Below are 18,346 nucleotides of genomic sequence, written 5' to 3' on the forward strand. Positions count from 1 at the left end.
TTGGCATACTCACACGTATTTGGTGCAACTCTCCTTCATACCTGCATACCAGAGAAACATTTAATACGTGTTTATTTAAATACTTCTCTATTTTATTCAGAGAGAGGTAGGTTTAAAAGAAAATATTTCAGTCTCAGCCCCAGTTTTATCTCAGGGTTGAAAAAGAAAAGCTGAATAGTGTGTGGTTCTTTTTCCAAACATGTCTTACTAGATACGAAAAAAATCTGTGTGTAAACTGCATATTTTTGAGCACTGTGTCTGCAAAAAGAGATAGGTACCATACATGAGAGGTCAATGTTAGTCACAAAATTAAATTGCAAGAGATATGATTCCATATAACAGTTTGATAATGGTATTACTCAGAGTTCATTAATATATTTTAGATGTGTCAATGTTAAAATTGAGGTACAGTTAAGAATTGACTTGCATTGATTCCTTTTTTCACAGCAGCACCAACAGTTCTCTAACTGAAGTGATTTCAGTGCAAACATTAAAATTTAGCTGAGTTTCTTAGAGACTTGGAGATAGTTTGAATCAAAGTTCAGAGTTACCCCTCAAAGATAAAGGCACAAGAAGACAGAGCCAGGAATCCCAGCGGTAAAGCTGCACGGATCTGTGCACAGATCTGTTCTTTGGGTTCATGCGCAGATCTGTTCTTTGGTCCAATATGCTCTTCATTTACAGATTTGATCTTTATTTGAAGGAGCTATCACTCCCAAAAAGCACCCAGTTTTACTGTCAGGAGGATTGTTTTTAGGTCTTGGAAGACTGCATTCCTGAGTATAGGTCCAGCTCCTCATAAGGATTTGTCTCGCTAATTCTCAGATTAAGCATTATGATCCGTGTGTCCCCTTCCTTTACTCAGTTACAACCTAGTCAGTGCTTGAGATCATAGTCAAAGAGGGAAGTTTGGGTTTGGTTTTTCTTTTGATAGGTAGATGTGGTCCCATTGAGGGTTTTGAATATGAGGCCAAAGTCTTAGGAAAGACAAGGCAGTGATTAAAGCTTCAGATTCATAAAGACCCGTGTTGTTGACCTAGGTGATTTGCTGTTTTCTGTACCAGTCAGAGCTGTTCAGAAGATGCCTTGTTCCTTTTGTAATCATGGAAGGTAGAAATAATCCAGACAAGAGAACACAGCTATGAAGATCACTGGTACCAGATTTCTGTGTGATCAAACATAGTGCAGCTTTTCTGCTCGTTTACAGCACAAGTCAGGTGTCTCTTATCACCACACCTAAGAAGCAAAGGATGATTAGGATCCTGAACTGCAGATGTTGCAGAGAAGGTGGACCCTTCCAAGTGGTTCTTTCTTCATCTGAAAAAACTTCTTCATCCTGTTAAGTTCAGTTTAAGCCTTGTCGTCACTGATCTTGTGGGACTATACAGGCGAATGCTTTGGAATTGCAAAAAAATAATTGGTTTTGTTTATGAGAAAGACCTCGTTTCAGTCATCCCCAGGCATTGGGGGCAGGCATCCTCAAACGGATAGTTGGAGAAATCTAGAAGGATGAGTACACCTACTCCTCCCTTGTTTTTTGATGGAGCAAATTACCTTCCAGAACAAGAAGGACAAGTTTGTTGGACAAAGTGGGAGAAGGCAAACTCTAGGTGGCAGTTGATGAGATTGGTAGTGCAGAGGTGAGGGGGCTGTTTCTTGTTTTAAAGTAACTTCCCTTCATCAGAGGAAATGTTGACATTCTCCATATTTCTGAGGTCTGTGTTCTTTTTACCAGGGAGAATGTAGTGCCTCTTGATTTGTCGTCATTGTGTAAAGAGCTGCTCAGTGAACGACCTTAATTCTTGGGAAGGTATTCTGTTCCTGCCATGCATTCACCTTACTGGTCCTTGGTGATTCATGAAGCCATCCTGAATGCAGATGATCTTTCTTGTGGAACTGGACAACTATTTGCAGAGGAAGTTGTGTCATCCTGAGGTGAATGGATGAAGCCTAAGTTTTCTGAAATAGTCTGAACAAGTTCTGCTGCAGGGTATGAGTAAAATTCCTCTCTGATAAAAAAGAATAAGATTTTGTCCGTTTAGAGTGCTGGCAGTGATTTGAAGGCATGGTTTATGCTTGACTCTAAATCCTATTGTCTTTTCTGATAGCAGAGGTTCATGTTACAGCTCTTTACCTCCTTTCTTTCATGTTTGCCCGGGCTGCTGCAGTTATCTATTGGATGGCTGGGGAATGGGGGAGCTGGGTGGTTGTGACCATTTTCAATAGTCAGGGAGTGGCTGCAGAGTTGCCCTGACTCTCCTACTCCTTCAGTGCATTGTGTAATATAAGTACATTTTGGATTTTGACAAATGAGTCCTCTTTCTTGGTCTTGTTCTTTCCTTGTTCTCAGTATTGTTTTCTTTGTCTGTCTTTTCCCCTCCTTGACTTTTCTGCTTTTACTTTTGGACTTTCCTTTCCCCTTGCCTAGAACTATTATGTTAAAGAGCTAGCTATGCATAATAGACTTTCTCTGATTTCTCTTTACTTATTTGGGGATTACCTGTCACAACTGCTACATGGCTGAACCACCCATGTATTGCGATGTTATTCCCTAACTCAGGAAGAAAAATGCTCGATCAAAAGGAAACCCAATGTATTTCCTCTCCCTATTTATGCCGAAAATAACAGAGTCCAAAAAATCCATGAATGGAGACAAGTGAGAACAAACAGAACAAGTTGTCAAGGCAGATGGAATGCTGTACTTCGGTGGAGAAGCCTGTGTGCAAATCTTGGAAGATTATTTTAAGCAAGTCCAAAGATGACATTAGCTTTAATAATTTCTACTTAATTTGACATAATAATTCCATGCAAATATCATTTACATCACAACTAGCAGTCTGATTTACTGTGAAACTACCTGCACTTCAGAAGCTTTGATTTATAGTGTACATCTTTTTTTTATTATTATTATTGTTCATGTCTTTCTGGCATCTGGCAATCAATGATTGAGATTTTGTTTTCACATATGTTGTGCAAGAGGAGTTCAGGATGTGTAGTTGTTTAGCATCAGGCGTATGTGCTTTAATTCTCACTTCCAGTGGTAAAACAGTCTGTCGTATTTTTAAAGAGAATAGAAATCTGAGCCTACTATGTGTTTTCTTGGTTGTTTCAGGGGGATATCCTTTTCAGTTTTCTATTTTCATTTTTTTTAAATCCTTCTAATGGTTTTATTAACATCCCAAATGAGTATTTTATGGTTCTTTCAATGTTATCATTAGGTTCAAATTATAATAGTATACAATTACTCTAGGAAGTACACAGACAATCTGATGACTGTAGCCCTTTCACTGCACAATTATGTCAACTTATAATTTAAATAAATAGGTCCAGATGATCAAAAGATGTACATGCTCTTACCTCAACTTGATTGATAACATCTGACTCTAAACCAGCCAGTTCCATAGTATGTCAGTATTTTGATGGGTTTTAGCATTATACTTTCAACTTGCAAGTGTGTTTGTGCTTCCAGATGACTTACGTGCTGGTGTACTGATTTTGTTTGGACCTGGAATTGCCTGATGTGCCTTCATATTTACCTGGTTTGCCAGGACAGGGGCAATACAGGGTTTGCATTTGATGGAGCTTATCTGTTATATGCAATTTATTAATTGAATAACCTCAACTAGTAAATATATGTGTACGAATGCATGTATTCATTATTAGGATCAGAAAACATTTTGGCACATTTTTTTTCTTCCTAGCAGTAACAGGTCTGAGTGCGTTGTTTCAATGGGTGCAGTCATTTTCATTTGAGGGAAAATGAGTTTTTCTTCCATCTGCCATTGTTCTGTGAAGAGGATTGTAATGCGGTCGGTGAAATGCTAAGAAGGGTAAAGAAAAATTACGTTAACCTCAAAAGAGGGAATGTCTCACTTATTGCCTCACCTTGTAATTATCCTGCAAAAACAAATACTGGGGGACTGGGGGGGGACCTCTTCTTTCTGTCCAGCTTCCACTTCCCCTTACTCTCGCTGTCACTCCTGGCAGTGTAACTAATGGTCATATCTGGATCCAGCCCTCCCCACCTCCGCTCTGCTGACATCATAAATTATCCAGATCTAAATGGACAACATTCATTAGCTGTGCACTTTACAGAAAGAGCCAGCTCAGGAGCTAAGCGCTCGCCCATTTTTATTAAAAGTTAAAAAGCTCCTTGCTGTCACGGAAAGGGGAGATTGGAGGAGGTACAATGGAGGACAGTGCCGCAGAGCTAATAAATAAAAATAATAACTATTACCATTGGTTGAGTGACCCGGGGAGAAGAGCACTACCGAGCCATTTGTTGTTCCCTTTCACTTGTCAACAGCAGTGGCTTAAAAGCCTTTGCCATTGTTCAGGGCCTAATAGCACCTGTTGGGAAGATAGGAAGACAGCTGTCAAAAAAAAAAAAAAAAAAAAAAAAGAAAAAAAGGGGGGAAAAAAAAGAGGGTGGGGGAGGAGGGTGGAAACTGATGATTAGTTCAGTACCATGCACTTTGGTGCAGCTGCAGCAGGACGTTTCGTGGCTTCCATTCGGATGCGAGGTTCTTCCCTCCGCAGCCCCGGCCGGCCAGCTCTGGTCCCCGGCACTCACCGGGACAGGCACTGGCGGAGCCCAGAGCGCGCGGGGTGCCGGGCCAGGGGAACGGAGCCCAGCATGCACCTTCCCGAGAGCAGTGAGAGTTAACAAAAAACCCAAAACCCCGGCCTCAACAGCAGAAGTTGTGGCTTTGTGAGAAGAGTGCTTGTTTCGCTTTCTTTTTCCTTTTTTCTTGCTCTCTTGTGTTGGCAAATAAGGCTCCTCGTCCCTCTTTGTCAAGGTAAAGGCGACACGTAAGGAAGGCGGAGAGGTAAGGAGCCCCAGGTATCCACGGCTCCCTTTGCAGCTGATCGTCTGGAGGCCAGCGGCGCAGACTTTTTGGCGGTGGGAAATAACAGCTATGGCAAGGGCTGCAAGATAGGCTATTTAGAAAATTGTCTCCTTGGCTTCATCACATGTAGTCCTTGCTTTTGGCATTTTGGGGAAAATTATGAGCACTTCAGGACTCTTTTTTTTTCCATTTTTAAAAAGTTGCTTTGAGATTTTCAGATAAAAATGCTATAGTAACTGTATGTGAAGGGTTACATTGTTGCTGTTGAATTTAGGATTTGAGAAGTGGAGAGGTTGAGCTTCAGAAGGATTTCCTTGAAATTCTAGCCAAACACCGTAGTTCTCAATTTATGTTTTATGGTTATTTAGATTATATACTTTTTGGCTCTCTTGGGGTTTTGTTTTAAGGGTTTTTTTCAAGAAAGGGTTTAATTACTTAAAAAGAGACAGGTCAGCACAAAAGATCTTTTCTGTCAAAGGATAAAGTCTGGAATCTCCCTAGAACATCTTTAATGAAGTGTCAATACCCATAAAAAGTTAGCGTATAGTCATCGCGGTGAATGGTTTTTTTAAGCCCTCTCGCTTATTAAGGATGTGCTGAAGACGTAAAAAATTAGCAGACCAAAACCATTGCCCTCTGTTAATATTAACAAGATATTATGGCCCTTTAATTAGAAACTGGCTGTGTTGGTAGCACTAATACAAAAATGTATTTCAGGGGAATATGTATTTCAGTGGAGTATCTCCGTCCAACTGAGACAGAAAAATAAAACTGAAGTGAAATTTAATGGTATTTAATTCCAGATGTCTCTGTTTTTATGTTGTTACTCTTGAAATAGTCTCTGGAAATATTAAAACATCTTTGTGGTTTCAGAGTTTCAGTGAAGCTCAGGCTTGGTATAGTGCCTCCTTCTGTCAACTGACACAGGGATTTTTGCTGGGTGGACCACTCCTGAGAAAATCAATTCCTTCTTTCATTTAGAGATGCCTGGAATTAAAGAGGCATTACAAAGTTGAAGAACACAGATTAAGACAAAATTCTCTTTTTCCATGCATAGATTTTTTTATTATTATTATTTTACTGTTGCCCTCCTTTTAATAAGGATTCCTACTGGGGTAATTGTAACGTCAGTGAAAAAGGAAAAGGTTGCTGCTCAGGTGTTTGAAAGTGAGTTACTCAGTTTCATTTCTTAATTTTTTTTTTTTTGTATGTCAGGAAAGTATGGGGAACATCTTTAAAATTTATTTTTTTAAGTTTGGTTAGGTTAAATAACTTGCTTTGCTCTTGTCTGTTAATTTAATTAGGGGTGAAGAAGACAGTGGTAGCGGGAACTTGAGATCATTCTAAAGATTGTGTATGCTGAAAAAGATGTTCCAGCAACAGTTGTGCCAGTGAAATTCCACATTTGGCAGAACGCGTTCACGACCAGCTCTTTCGGCCAACTCACTGGCCTGGATCTCCAAAGGCAGTCGGGAGCCTACTGCCTTTCCAGGATGAGATTTATGCTCCTGAATGCCTTTGGGAATCCAAAGCACCGAGTCCCAACAAATTTCAGTGACAAAAGATACATTGTGCTGTGCGTGGCATCCAGTGCCATTCATTCACTGTGCCTCAGCGTGCCCTTCTCTGGGGGACACAGTTGCTCCGCTGCAGAAATGGGAAAAGCAGAGATTGAATCAATTCTCGGACTGGCCATATCCTACTACATATTTGTAAGGACAGGGATTTAGATGGAGGGTAACTGAACAGTGACTTCAAACTACGCTGTTCCAGTAGTTTCTTCAGAATAATTAAGCTGTAGTGGTGTCGGGGGTATCCTGCAAGTAACGCAGTCCCGTCTCCATACAAATCTGAGGCAACCAGCAGCGGCTCCAGGCTTGATGTGGAAGTCCAGATTCACAGAGGTGTGAGGGAAGCACGCCACTGCCCAGCTGCCCTGGCACACAAATATGAACGCCACCCCACAACAGTGGAACAGGTGGCAATTATCGTACAGCAGCTTGCAACCCTAGGTTACTATTGTTCCGAGGGTAATCAATGTACATTTAGTAGCCTCGATAGGCCCTGTTGTCACTAAGGTACATAAGGCAATGAAGTACGTGCTCTACAAGTTAGCGCGCTGGAAATAACAGAGATTGAGCTGGAGTTTCCTGTTGTTCCGAGGTGAGAGCGGGGATGCAGGCTTGTTCCCTGATGAAAGAGGTGGTTTCGTTGGGTATGCGGGCCTCAGGAGGGCCTTGTTGACATTTTATTGACGTAGACATTGTCAGTCCAGAAGAGTGTATGACAGACAGGCTTTTAGAAATACCTGAATTTCTCACATGCTGAAAGCAGGCTGTCCCGAAGCTGTGTACCAATAAAGGGGATGGAAGCTGAGAAGATCTTGACTGTTGCCTGTGTAACCCCAAAATGAAGAGAGACTCTGCTGCTGGGAGATTGAAATACTGGCAGAAGGCATTACATGACAGGCTTGATGTCTTCGCTTCGTACATGTCATATCTGGAGTGTGACACTGCTCCTGGAGTAGGTGACCATTTGTTAAAACAAGACAGCCTGAAAAGTACACAACTAATGGTACAACTGCCAGTGCATTCAAGTGATGGAAACTATAAAAATTTCAGACAATAGCCTGACTGTTCCTGAGGGTGTAGTTGAATGAGACGCTGGTTTTGGCCACAAACTTAGGTTAAGAAGTCCCCATGCCCTCCCTCTGTCCTGCTTAGCCATGTGTTCCTGCCTTGTGCTGTGGTTTGCTGGCTCCTCACTTACATCCTAAGGGATAATTAGTTCAACAACTGGTAGTATAGTGTATCTGAAGACTACTCTAACCTTTTCTTCCTAATAAACGTCCTTGTGTTTTTAGGTAACTTTCTTGTAAGGCAGGCAGCGTGCATTGGTGAGCAGTTGTGAAAATAACTGCTTGTATATGTGTAGATAGAATAAAACCATGTTTTTAGTGGCATTGATAGATTACTAATTTTGATTTTAAAATCTTGAATAATTTATTTATTGTGCTATGGAACCTTTTCTGGCTACGTGAATTATTTTTTTTAGCACAAGAAGCAGTATTCTTGTGCCAGAAATCACAATAAAAATGTCTTATCATTCATATAGTGTATACTTCATTAATGCAGCATGACGGTATTGCGAAAGAGAGCCAGCAACTTGAAAACAACTGTCGTATTATTAAGCGTACAAAAAATTATGCCAGTATGTGCAAGAAGACTACTATGGTAACCTGATGTCATTGTGCACCACAGGTAACTACGGTCATCTGTGGATACAGAAGTTGATTTTGTCCTCTGAAATAAAATGCTATGGGAGCTAACATGTGGCTGGGGTGCGACTAGAGATTCCAAGAGCAGGAAGGCTGGTTATCCCTGCCAGAGGAGGGATGGGTTTTAGTAGGTTTGGAAGCCACCCATGGACATATGTAGCCCAGCTGTTTTCTGCACAGTGGTTGTGATGGAGTGGTGTAGTAAGAGTCATACTATGATGTGCTGGCCAGAGCACCATAGCTTCCTAATATCTCATTGAAACTTGAATATTTTGTTCTTCTCCGTGAGTTTGTGCCCAAAGACCAAAAAACATATTGTGTATATAAAAAAATATATAATATTTTCTGTCCAGTCAGAGAAGCCCCAGGTAGTATTGTCCCACATTTTTGCTTATCACACCTGAGCAACTATGTCATACATTTGAACAATATTTACATGTATAGAGGTGTTTCCTAGTGTCTTCTCCAAAAGTTTATAATGCTTTTAGACTGGTGAAAAATTGCAGTACTTCCTGGAAGGCAAGAGAAAAATGTATGTTGTGTGGTCTTTGATTTCCAAATTTAAATACATTCTGTGTTGTGCCTGCTCATGATTCATAGTGTCTTGCCTAGCTGCAAGTAGTTCCCTAAAAGCATGATTCTGTTGATGGAGAACCATATGTGTATGCAGATGCTGTATGTCTATGTAACCTGCTGATACCAACCATTTCTTCATAATAGTTGCTTTATTTTCTTTGCTATGAAAATTGTTTCTGATTTTCTATAGGTCAGACCTTTGTAATAAAACACGGGTGCAGAAAAAGAGAAATTTCTTGTGTCTGTGTATGTGCTTGTCTGCTCTTGTAAAGGAAGAGTGGAAATCTGCCCTTAATCTTGTTTCCTGATTCAAGCCAGAAAGGGTTTGTTGTGGTGCACGAATGCAGAACAGAGTGCCAGTGGGGTGGCCCGTCGATAGGTGAGGGTTGTAGAAATGGTGAGTGGAACTGTAGCCAACAGGTGTAACGTATTTATGACCATAGCAGAAGAAAAGGGTGAATAATGGATGGAGGGTATTTGCCAGCTCTTTCATAATATAAAGGAAGGTGCTTGCCAGAAGTGGAAGGTATATCAGCCAACGCTAAAGTTTATTCATGATCATTTGTGCCGACCAAATACTCCTTCCTCTAGGAATGACATGTGTTGGCAGGAAATGTCTGGTGGTCTGGCTGGGTACGGAGCAGCTCCTGGCTTCTCTCCACTCTGCTACACTTCATGTCATCATCCTTGCTGAGGCCAAACATCTTTCTTTTACTTTGTTCTAAGGAGTCTTTCTCTTTCATGCCGGGACAAGAACTGTTCACAGTAGTTAGGGAGGAGGGAGCACTTTGGGCATCTCCTTGGGAGAGCACCCACGCTCCGACACCCAGACACCGTGCAAGTGGGAGGCTCCAGGACTCATATTGTTCCTCTAACTTGTGGTTGACTTGCATCAGCCTCCTTCCCTTTTGTCATAGTTGTCTCTTCTTTATAACGTCAGAGCTTTGCTCTTCCCTTTCCTCTTCAAATATGGCTGTTCTGGAAGTGCCTCATGGAGAGTGCTCATCCCACACCTTGTTACAGCATGATGGAATTACGTTCCTTTCTCTGAAAGCAGGCAGCTGGATGAGACTGAAGTTTGCTTTTAGTAAATAATCAGCAAGAGCAGAAAGAGGTACTAGGAAGAGATTTGGCTGTGAAGACCATTCTAAGCTTTTATAAGTGGATTTCCAGGACTGTGACCCTGCAGCATGGACTGAAAAGAGCTACCAGAGAGGTTGGGCCTGAAGGGAACGCTGCGCTGTGGGCCTGCATTTTTGGAAGGCTGCCGAGGCAGGTTCAGGTACACGTGCATCTGCACTGCTGCTGAATTGAGAGTAGGATTAGGTCACTCCCAAAGGGGAGTTACAATGCCTGCAAAAAATAACGCAACTTCTGGAAGTAGCCTAAATTAAATAGAAGTCTACCAGACAGTGCTAAAAATGGTGCCTCTTACTACAGCTTTGTAGCCTCCATCAGTTCCTGGAAACAAACCGCTCTTTCCTCAGTATGAAAACTTTAAGTCTTTTAAGCAAATAAGTCAATGAAACTATATTTAAATATCAAATACAGAAGTAGAGGGGGGACAGTGGCGTGCTTGTTAGCGTACCAGAAGTTAGATTAAAAAGTGATTTTATGTTAATTTACTTAGACACTTTGGTTTCCAGTACTGTCAGAGCATATGTATATGCGTGCCCAACATGTACTGATGCACACGTGCGTACGTACGTGCAGATCAGAGCAGTTAACGCGGGACTGTTACACCACGAAGAAGGTGGTTTAATTCCTTGCACCGAAGGCCTGTGTGAGAATTACTGGGTGCTGGCATCAGTCTCCAGGTCTCGTCGTAGATGAGGGAGTCAGCCTCGATGGTGCTTGGCACGGGAGGGATAGGTGGAGGGAGGGGAGGAGGGAGGGCGGTGGGGCCGGGGCGCACGGAGGAGCCAGTGTGCTGCTGCCACAATGGCTGGCACAGTCGGAGGGCCATTCACCGGTGGGTATTGCCATACGTGGTGATGCGAAGAAGCACATGCAAGCAACAGGCAAGGGTGAAACAAGAAAAACAAAATGCGCCATAAATATCTCTAGAAAGAGCTAATGACTGATAAATGTGCTGAATAGAGACAGCAGAAATCATTTTTGTGGATTAATTTGTATCTCAATTCAGTCAGTCTCCTCTTCACCAACATTTACTTAACGATTCCCGTTACTCTTTCCGTCTTCCTCTTTGGTGCCCTACCTGTAATCCTCTTCTATAACACCACTTAACACTTTTTTGCAGTGTTTCTGGAACAAAAATGTTTCCCAAACATTAATGAATTACTGTTCACAAACAACTTGTGAACAACTCTTTTGTAGATGTATTCATACTGTGCTGGGACAGACTTGGAATTGTTTTACTGTGTGCCTAGGACTTACACTGCAAACAGGTAATGGGGGGGTCTTCTCAGCTCAAGTGGGGCCCAAAAGAAGTGGGGCTAATCCCGGGTTCCTCTCAAAAATGGAATTATGAGATGTTTTAAATAGTCATGATACTGTGAGCGCACTGTGTATAGCTTTTTGGAAACACAAATGTAGATTATCATAATACATAGTTGTCCTGATGCAGATCCAAAACCTGTCACAATATAGCTCAGATTTTGGATGTAGGAACATTGTTCTGGTGAATCCGAGAGGAGACTAAGTGTTGGAGTAGGGATTAGGAATAGCGGTTCCTGTGTGCAGGCCACCTTTCCCAATTTCAAGCTGCGCATTGTATGTGCAAGTATTAAAAGTTTTACTGACTTTCTAATAAATCCAAAGAATGAGTGCTTGGCAAACAAGATACAGTGTTTATTTCTTTTCTTAATTGGAAAGCATCATCTTCCCAATGAAGCCTAAAAAAAAGCTGAACAAAAGATGACTTTGTTTCTGTATAATTCATGAAAGCTCTACAGTTGTAACCTTTTAAACAGCTATTTTTATTTAAGATGTGTAAATTTCAAATCTTTTTTTAATGGGGTACATAAATGACATAATAAATGTTTGTTTCCAAGATATGGTGCATAATGTATTTCACAAGCAGTTAGTGAAATGTGATAGGTTGAGTATATGAATAGCATATTTTATGTAAGTACAATATGTTAACACGGTATATAATAGAATTAAACAAGCTGTAATTTAATATAGCTCTTTAGCTCTATAAAACTATAGGAGTGGGGAAGCTATTGTCTTTCAGAATTGAAGTTCTTTTTAAGTATTAGCAGAAGGACAATTATTTGCTGATTCTGTATCAAAATTCTCTTGAAGTGCTTTACGTAAAAATTGCAGTTCAAGTCGAGGGAGGTTTGAAACGAAGTTAGTATATCAATTAAATACGATTACATGGGGGGTTTTAAAGGAAAAAAACCCTATATAATATTATTTTAAATAGTTAACATACAGTATTTCAACAGGGGAAGCGCTGATTAGATCACCACAATCTATTTTATGCCATCAGGATTGCTGAGGGGCTTATAATTGTGTTAAATTTTCATATTACTCATATTCACGCATTAATGAACAGATGCATTGTTACTATTGGGATTTTGCCATTTGGCCTTTCACATCTCTAATCATGATTTCCTACTGAGATCTTTACCATTCTCGCAGAAATTCAGTCATTGATACATGGCCATCCATCGCCTTCATTATTCTCCGCTCGTTTGCTGTGAGCTCTCCCGGAGTCACCACCGGCGGAGTCAGGTTGCAGGGACACTCGTTTGAAACGCGAGTCCTTCGCTGGGGACTCCGCCGCTAAGGCAATACGGCTTTTTTATTGACAAAGCCGAACGCACACACACACCACCACCCCCCGCCTCTCAACACACACACACACACGTAAAGTAACACCGGGCCCCGGCCCGGCGCCGCTCCCCGAGCGGCTGCAGCGGTGGCTCGGCGCGGTCCCCGCGGCTCAGCAGCCCCGTCCGCGGCGAGGCGGGGCGGAGGGGGGGGGGGGCAGCCCGGCGGGCGGGCGGCGGCGGCGGCTCTGCCGCGGCCCGGGGAGCAGGGCCCGCCGCCAGCCCCGGCGAGCGGCTACTGTTGCTTTAACGCGGCAAGTTAGACAGAAGACTTCTGTTTCTTTACGAGCGCACCAGGGCGAATATTTTGTCTAGCTGCAGGGGAAAAGCTTTGTCGTGGACTTTGCTGACAATAGACTTAAAAGTAAGACGGGCTGCTTTTGGTGCCTGGAGGCTCTGGAGCCTATTGTCAGCTCACAATGGATTTCTATTGCCGCATTCCTGCTTTGCAAAGGTTTGTTAGCTTTTAATGACTGACAGCCCTCTACTGCAAATACCGCATTTGCTCTGGCCTGTTTACGCGCTGCTCGAGAATTTTTTAAAAAGCGCAGGAGAAAACCCAAAACAACCCCACAAGCGACGGCGATATTTGACCTATTCAGATATGTTTGGAAAAATGGTTTCCTTCGTGGGTGCTTACAGGGCACCTACAAACTTCAGAAGTAGCCGTGCAAGTGCCTAGATCGTGGTGGCATCTCCGTATCGTCAGCCCCCGCACGGAAGTGTTCGTGGCAGTGCGGCTTCTCCGGTGTATTTCGTTAGGATTAATTGCAGATTTAGGGTTTCTAATAGAAAAAACTTGCGTTCAGGCGATCCCGGGTGACCGAGTCCGTGGTTAGCGCACGGAGCGACCCTCCTTGCGCAAAGCCTACCGCTCAAGGAGCGGGAAGCGCACGGTTATACAGGAGAAAATCGGAGCGTTGCAACGTGTATAAAATGTTGGGGGGGGGGGGGGAATCTCTTCTGCTGTACGTGGGATCCGGGTCGTTGCTGCGCTCGCAGCGCCCAGCGAGCCGCTGGCGTGGGGATGTCTCTTAGCGAGCGCGGGTGTCTGCCTGCGCCTGCCCATGTGCGAGGCGGCGGGGGGGAGGTGTGTGTGTAGAGCAAGAGGGCATCAGTGTGCCCGTGTCAGTGTAGTTATTTAGCCGTTAATTTTACACCGCGTGTGGTTGGTTTAACGGGAGTTTGGGCTCGCTCGGCTCCCCGGGTGTGAGAAACGCTCTGTAGAGAGGGAAAAAGGCCGCGCCAGCCGCGCCCGGAGCCCGGCCGGGGGAGCGGGGGGGGGGGGGCCCGGCGAGCCAGCTCTGCCGAGAGCCTCGCCAAGGTGGTGCGGCGCTGCTTCCTCCGAGCTGTGAGTTGGGGCTTCAAGAAAGGAGGCAGAATTAGCCAAACAAGATAATGAAGGTTGCTCATAATGGTTTTTACTGTGGGGAAAATTAACCAGTTGCTAATAATTGTATGGTCTCTAGGCCAGACGGTCCCTTTGATAAGTTAACATGTACTCCCTTTATGCTCCTGGTAGGGGGTAAACAAATGCCTGAACAAATACAAATACACATAAACACAAATGTGGAGAATAGCAGTATATGTCTTAGATCCAGATAATAAGTGTGGGTATTGTTATTTAGATGGCGCATACTGGGACACTTATCTTTTAGTACACTCCATTTTCTAACTGAATGCAGTGCTAATCGTGGGATTGAAAGCTATTGTAATTGTGTACCCATCTAAATGCTGACAAGAATATACAATTACATTGTTTGGAATTGAGTTTAATGTTCTCTGAATTTTATTAGCATTTATATTTACTTATGCATTAAAATTCTACACAAAAAGAGGTCAGAATACAAGAGTTACAGACATAAATATCAGACCCATCCACACCCTCGCTGCATTTTTCCTGAAAATACCGAACAAATATATTTTATTTTATTTTATTTTTAAAGGAAGTGATAGAATCTGAAATGAGCAAATAATGGGTTTCCATTCTAAGCAATGCCTTTTCTCCCTCTGGATTTTGCAATCTTTTAAAGCTTTTTTTCATACCCAACTTTTTATTATTATTTATTATGTGCGCGTTACGGAAAATCTTTCCACAGTATGCTTACCACCACACGATGTTTAAACACACATTATAAAGTGGATGTAATTGTAAACACTCAGAGGGATATAATTACATGTAGCAGATTTAGGAGCTAATTCTTCGCTTCTCTCTCTCTCTCCCTTTCTCTCTCTCTCTTTACTCTGCATTTTATCAACATAATTATTTTTTGACTGCAGACTAACACCCAGAAATTGACAGGCATCCATTATAGGCAGCAACTTGTTCACCAAATTGAAAAACAATGAACTGCAGGTTTATGTGTGCCCATTGTCATACAGAATTACCGGGGCTTTGTTCCACAAGAGGAAAAAGCTAATGGTTTTGAAACAGCAGGTGACAAAACACATTCTTTCCCCCCCCCCCTTTTTTTTTCCTCCCCTCTTATCAGTTTGTTGATGAAGTCATTACGAACTGGGGCCCAGAATAGGGTTGGCCTTATTTTTAGCAGATAGACTTTTAATGAGTTCTATTGTGGAGACAGTCATGTTGATTTGCTTACATTTTTTTTCCCCCCCTTCACTCAGAAACTCCCAGTATTGAAAAGCTACTATCAAAGGACTGGAAAGACAAGCTTCTTGCCATGGGATCAGGGAACTTTGGAGAAATAAAAGGTAACGCTGTTTCTGTGCTAAAGCAAATTGAGAATGAATATACAGATATCACTGGCTTTATGGAACTTTGTTCGTTTGCTCCTCTTCCCCTCCCCTTGAAACATGGTAATTTGGGGCTTAAATGAAATGTATGCTCTGTCTGTGATTAATATAAATAAATGAAATGGTATATCCCCCTAAGTGAATGAACTTACGTAAAGCTTTTTGTTGCATAAACCATTTTGTGTTATAAGGGGACACATCCTATAGCTGCATTGGGGAAAAAAAAAGTTCACATATCAAACACAGGCTTATGTGGTATCAGAGTACAGCAGAGCTCAGCTTCTGAAATCTGAGAGTGATCAGAAGTCCTTGTTAATTTTTGGACAGATTTTGATGATGTAGATTTTTTTTTTTTTTTACTTTTCTGTGTGCGAGGGGAAAAAAAGAGCGAAGTTTGTGTAATGGTACCTCTAGGTACCAAAATTAGCCAGTGCAGATTTTAAAAGACAGCGTACAACATCTGTGCACTAAAGCATGTTCTTTTAAAGCCGTACTCCAGAAGGAAAATGACAAAATTTGACCACTCTCCAGCAGCAGTAGCTTCTAGTTTGCCAAGATATTTCCCCATTTTATATATGTGAGGTCATTTTAGGGAACCTGTAGTTGTTTGTTTTCATGTAATTTAATATTTTTGTAATTCTTCCTCCGTGCTTGCGATCAGGAACTGACTCAAAATATACGTGTGTTAAAAATTTTAGGTTTTAGAACAGCTATTATCGCTCTGAAAAGAAACAGTAACTCCGATTCTTCTCCCATTTATATCAGTGTACATCTGGAGTAGCAAAATCCAAGCCAATGTTGTTTTGGGAAATGTGAAAGTAGAATGAGATTAAAATGAAACCCTTCTTTCATGTTTATAAACTAGATTTCATTTTGCTCCGTTATTTTTGGTTTGTTCGCTTACTAATACTGTCTCTGATACCGAGATCCTCATTCAGGCAGGCTCCCAAACCTCCTGCCTGACAGGTGAAGGACCTCCTGCGCAAGAGGTGGCCAGTATTCAGTAAAGAATACAACACGACATGCTCTCAGAGGTTAACGTATCGGACATGCGCAAAGATAGCGTTATTTTAATTATATGTGCCTTCCAGCTTGTCACCGATAAGCCATCAGCATTAGTTTGCAGTAGTCCACTGACTTACACAAGTAGGAAAGTATGCCACTTGCTTCCCCTAGCTTCTCCCTGAGAGGCTGTAATTCAAAAATATATATTCATTACATATGTAGAATAGCTTTAAAACTGAATATAGTGCTCTGGCCCCAAATAGGCTGAGATGATATTATTATCATTATTATTATAACAGAGGGCCAGACCCTGGGTTCTTTATTCCCACTGAGCACGTTTTCTCCATGTGTAAAGCAACAGGTCCTAAAGAGGTAGGGTAGCCACTGGGCTTATCTGCGAGTTCTGGTTTGTAAAAGCATAGTGTTTTAAAATAGCATCATCGTCTGCCACGAACTGATGAATCTTTACGATGTTTCAGGCCCAAAGTACACGGGCGGCTTTCATACCCACTTTTGGGTGTGTATTTCAGCAGTTCTTGCATGTTGTCTGGAGCCTCTTTAACTCTTGATGTGCTGGGGCCTTTAGAAGGACTCCCAGCGACTCTCCTCTGCCTTCGGACTCGGTAAAGCTGCTCAGAAAAGTGCAGCACACTGAGAAGGCGGTCTGTTCCCAGTCCCTATGATCTTGTTCTGTTGGAGGGCAACCTTTTTTTTTTTTTCTGCCTTCCTCTCTTTCCCTTTCACCAGTTAAACTTGAAAGCGGCAGCAGCAGCTATATATGCTAGCACGAAAGAAATTCAACAGTCCTTTCAGTCTTGCCCGGGGGAGGGAGGATGGGGAGCAACAGCACAGCCTCAAAGAAGAGTTTTCTTTGCTTTAATTTTTGTTTTTTAGCTTCATATTTTGAACACAAGTCGAGTTATTGTTCTGTAGCTCTGTTCAAAAGCCTCACATCTGAGGCTTTTTAGTGCAACTGTGGTTCTATGGTTGGGGGCATGGTTATTAGGTGTTTGGATCAGGTTTGGCAGTAAGCTGTGAAAACAGGCACTGGTTTATTTTTCCTACTGACTGCCGTGACAGTTGCAATTATTGTCCATTGTTCCTAGGTGGCTAGAAAGGAGGGAGGATACAATAGAGCATTGCCCTCTGGGGGTAAATGAATTTGACTTACAGGTTCTTGGGGGGTCAGGCAGGCTGATTATTTAGTGCCCAGGAATGCGGTTTTCATGGCACCGCCAGCCATGAGCGGCCAACAAACAATGGCTCAGCTGTATTGCAGCTGTATTTAGTGAGGCAACATGAAAGGTGTGCAAGTTGAGCTGTTTTATGCTCACGTATGCGTGTACAAACACACGCGTGTTATGCTAGAAAACGGTTTTGTCCTTCTGTAGGAATGTAGAATTATTAAGTTTTCCAGTTGTGATTTTTTAATTAACTTCTTTCTATATTTGGCTTGGCAGCTGTGTTTCTTTTCCCCTCATTTCTCTATTAGCGATATTTGGAAACCCCGCACAAGTAGTGTCTTATTATTAATACAGCCTGGAATGTGGACAGCACTAGAAGCTGTACTGCCCAACTGTCTTATGCACTGAATAGTTTTTTCCACTTAACTGTTCAAAATTTCATTGTGTTTTTCATTAGATCTGGGGGAGTTTTAGTACGTCATGTGCTAAAGTCTCAGCGCTAGGCTACATATTGTTAATGCCCAAGTCTGTGTTATTACCATTGAGTTTTATTCTCTGGGAGAGATTAAAAGAAAGGGAGATGAAGCGAAAGACCTTATTTTCTACCAGTGTTATTTCTTTTAAGTTAGAAAGCAGTAATATTTTTTTTAAAGATAGGGGAGTTGGTGAATGGCTGGAAGTCACCAGACTCCCACGTTCTGTATTCAGTTATTCCTCTTAGTTGTTACTTTCGGCAGCTACTTTAAGTCCCTCTTTCTTCATCTGGACGGCTGTAAAATGGGAGGGTATCTGCAGAGGTCTAGCTGTGAACTTCGAGATCACAGTTAGAAGGGTCTATGTATGTCCAGTTACTAATGGAAAAGCAAACCTAAGATTTCATTCCAAGGCTTGACTGAA

General features: G+C 42.2%; 1 protein-coding gene across 19 annotated transcripts in view; it reads left to right on the forward strand.

Moving 5' to 3' along the window:
- The window catches only part of SOX5 (SRY-box transcription factor 5), a 655,394-nt gene that overhangs the window by 476,551 nt on the left and 160,497 nt on the right, over positions 1–18,346 (forward strand). For all 19 annotated transcript variants that reach the window (XM_054804269.1, XM_054804526.1, XM_054804608.1 and 16 more), the window contains one exon: positions 15,132–15,218. In XM_054804269.1, coding sequence (XP_054660244.1) covers positions 15,132–15,218 — 87 coding nt within the window. The remainder of the gene's footprint in view (positions 1–15,131; positions 15,219–18,346) is intronic.

Source organism: Grus americana, chromosome 1 (assembly GCF_028858705.1).
Source record: "Grus americana isolate bGruAme1 chromosome 1, bGruAme1.mat, whole genome shotgun sequence".
In the NCBI taxonomy this organism is placed as follows: Eukaryota; Metazoa; Chordata; class Aves; order Gruiformes; family Gruidae; genus Grus; species Grus americana.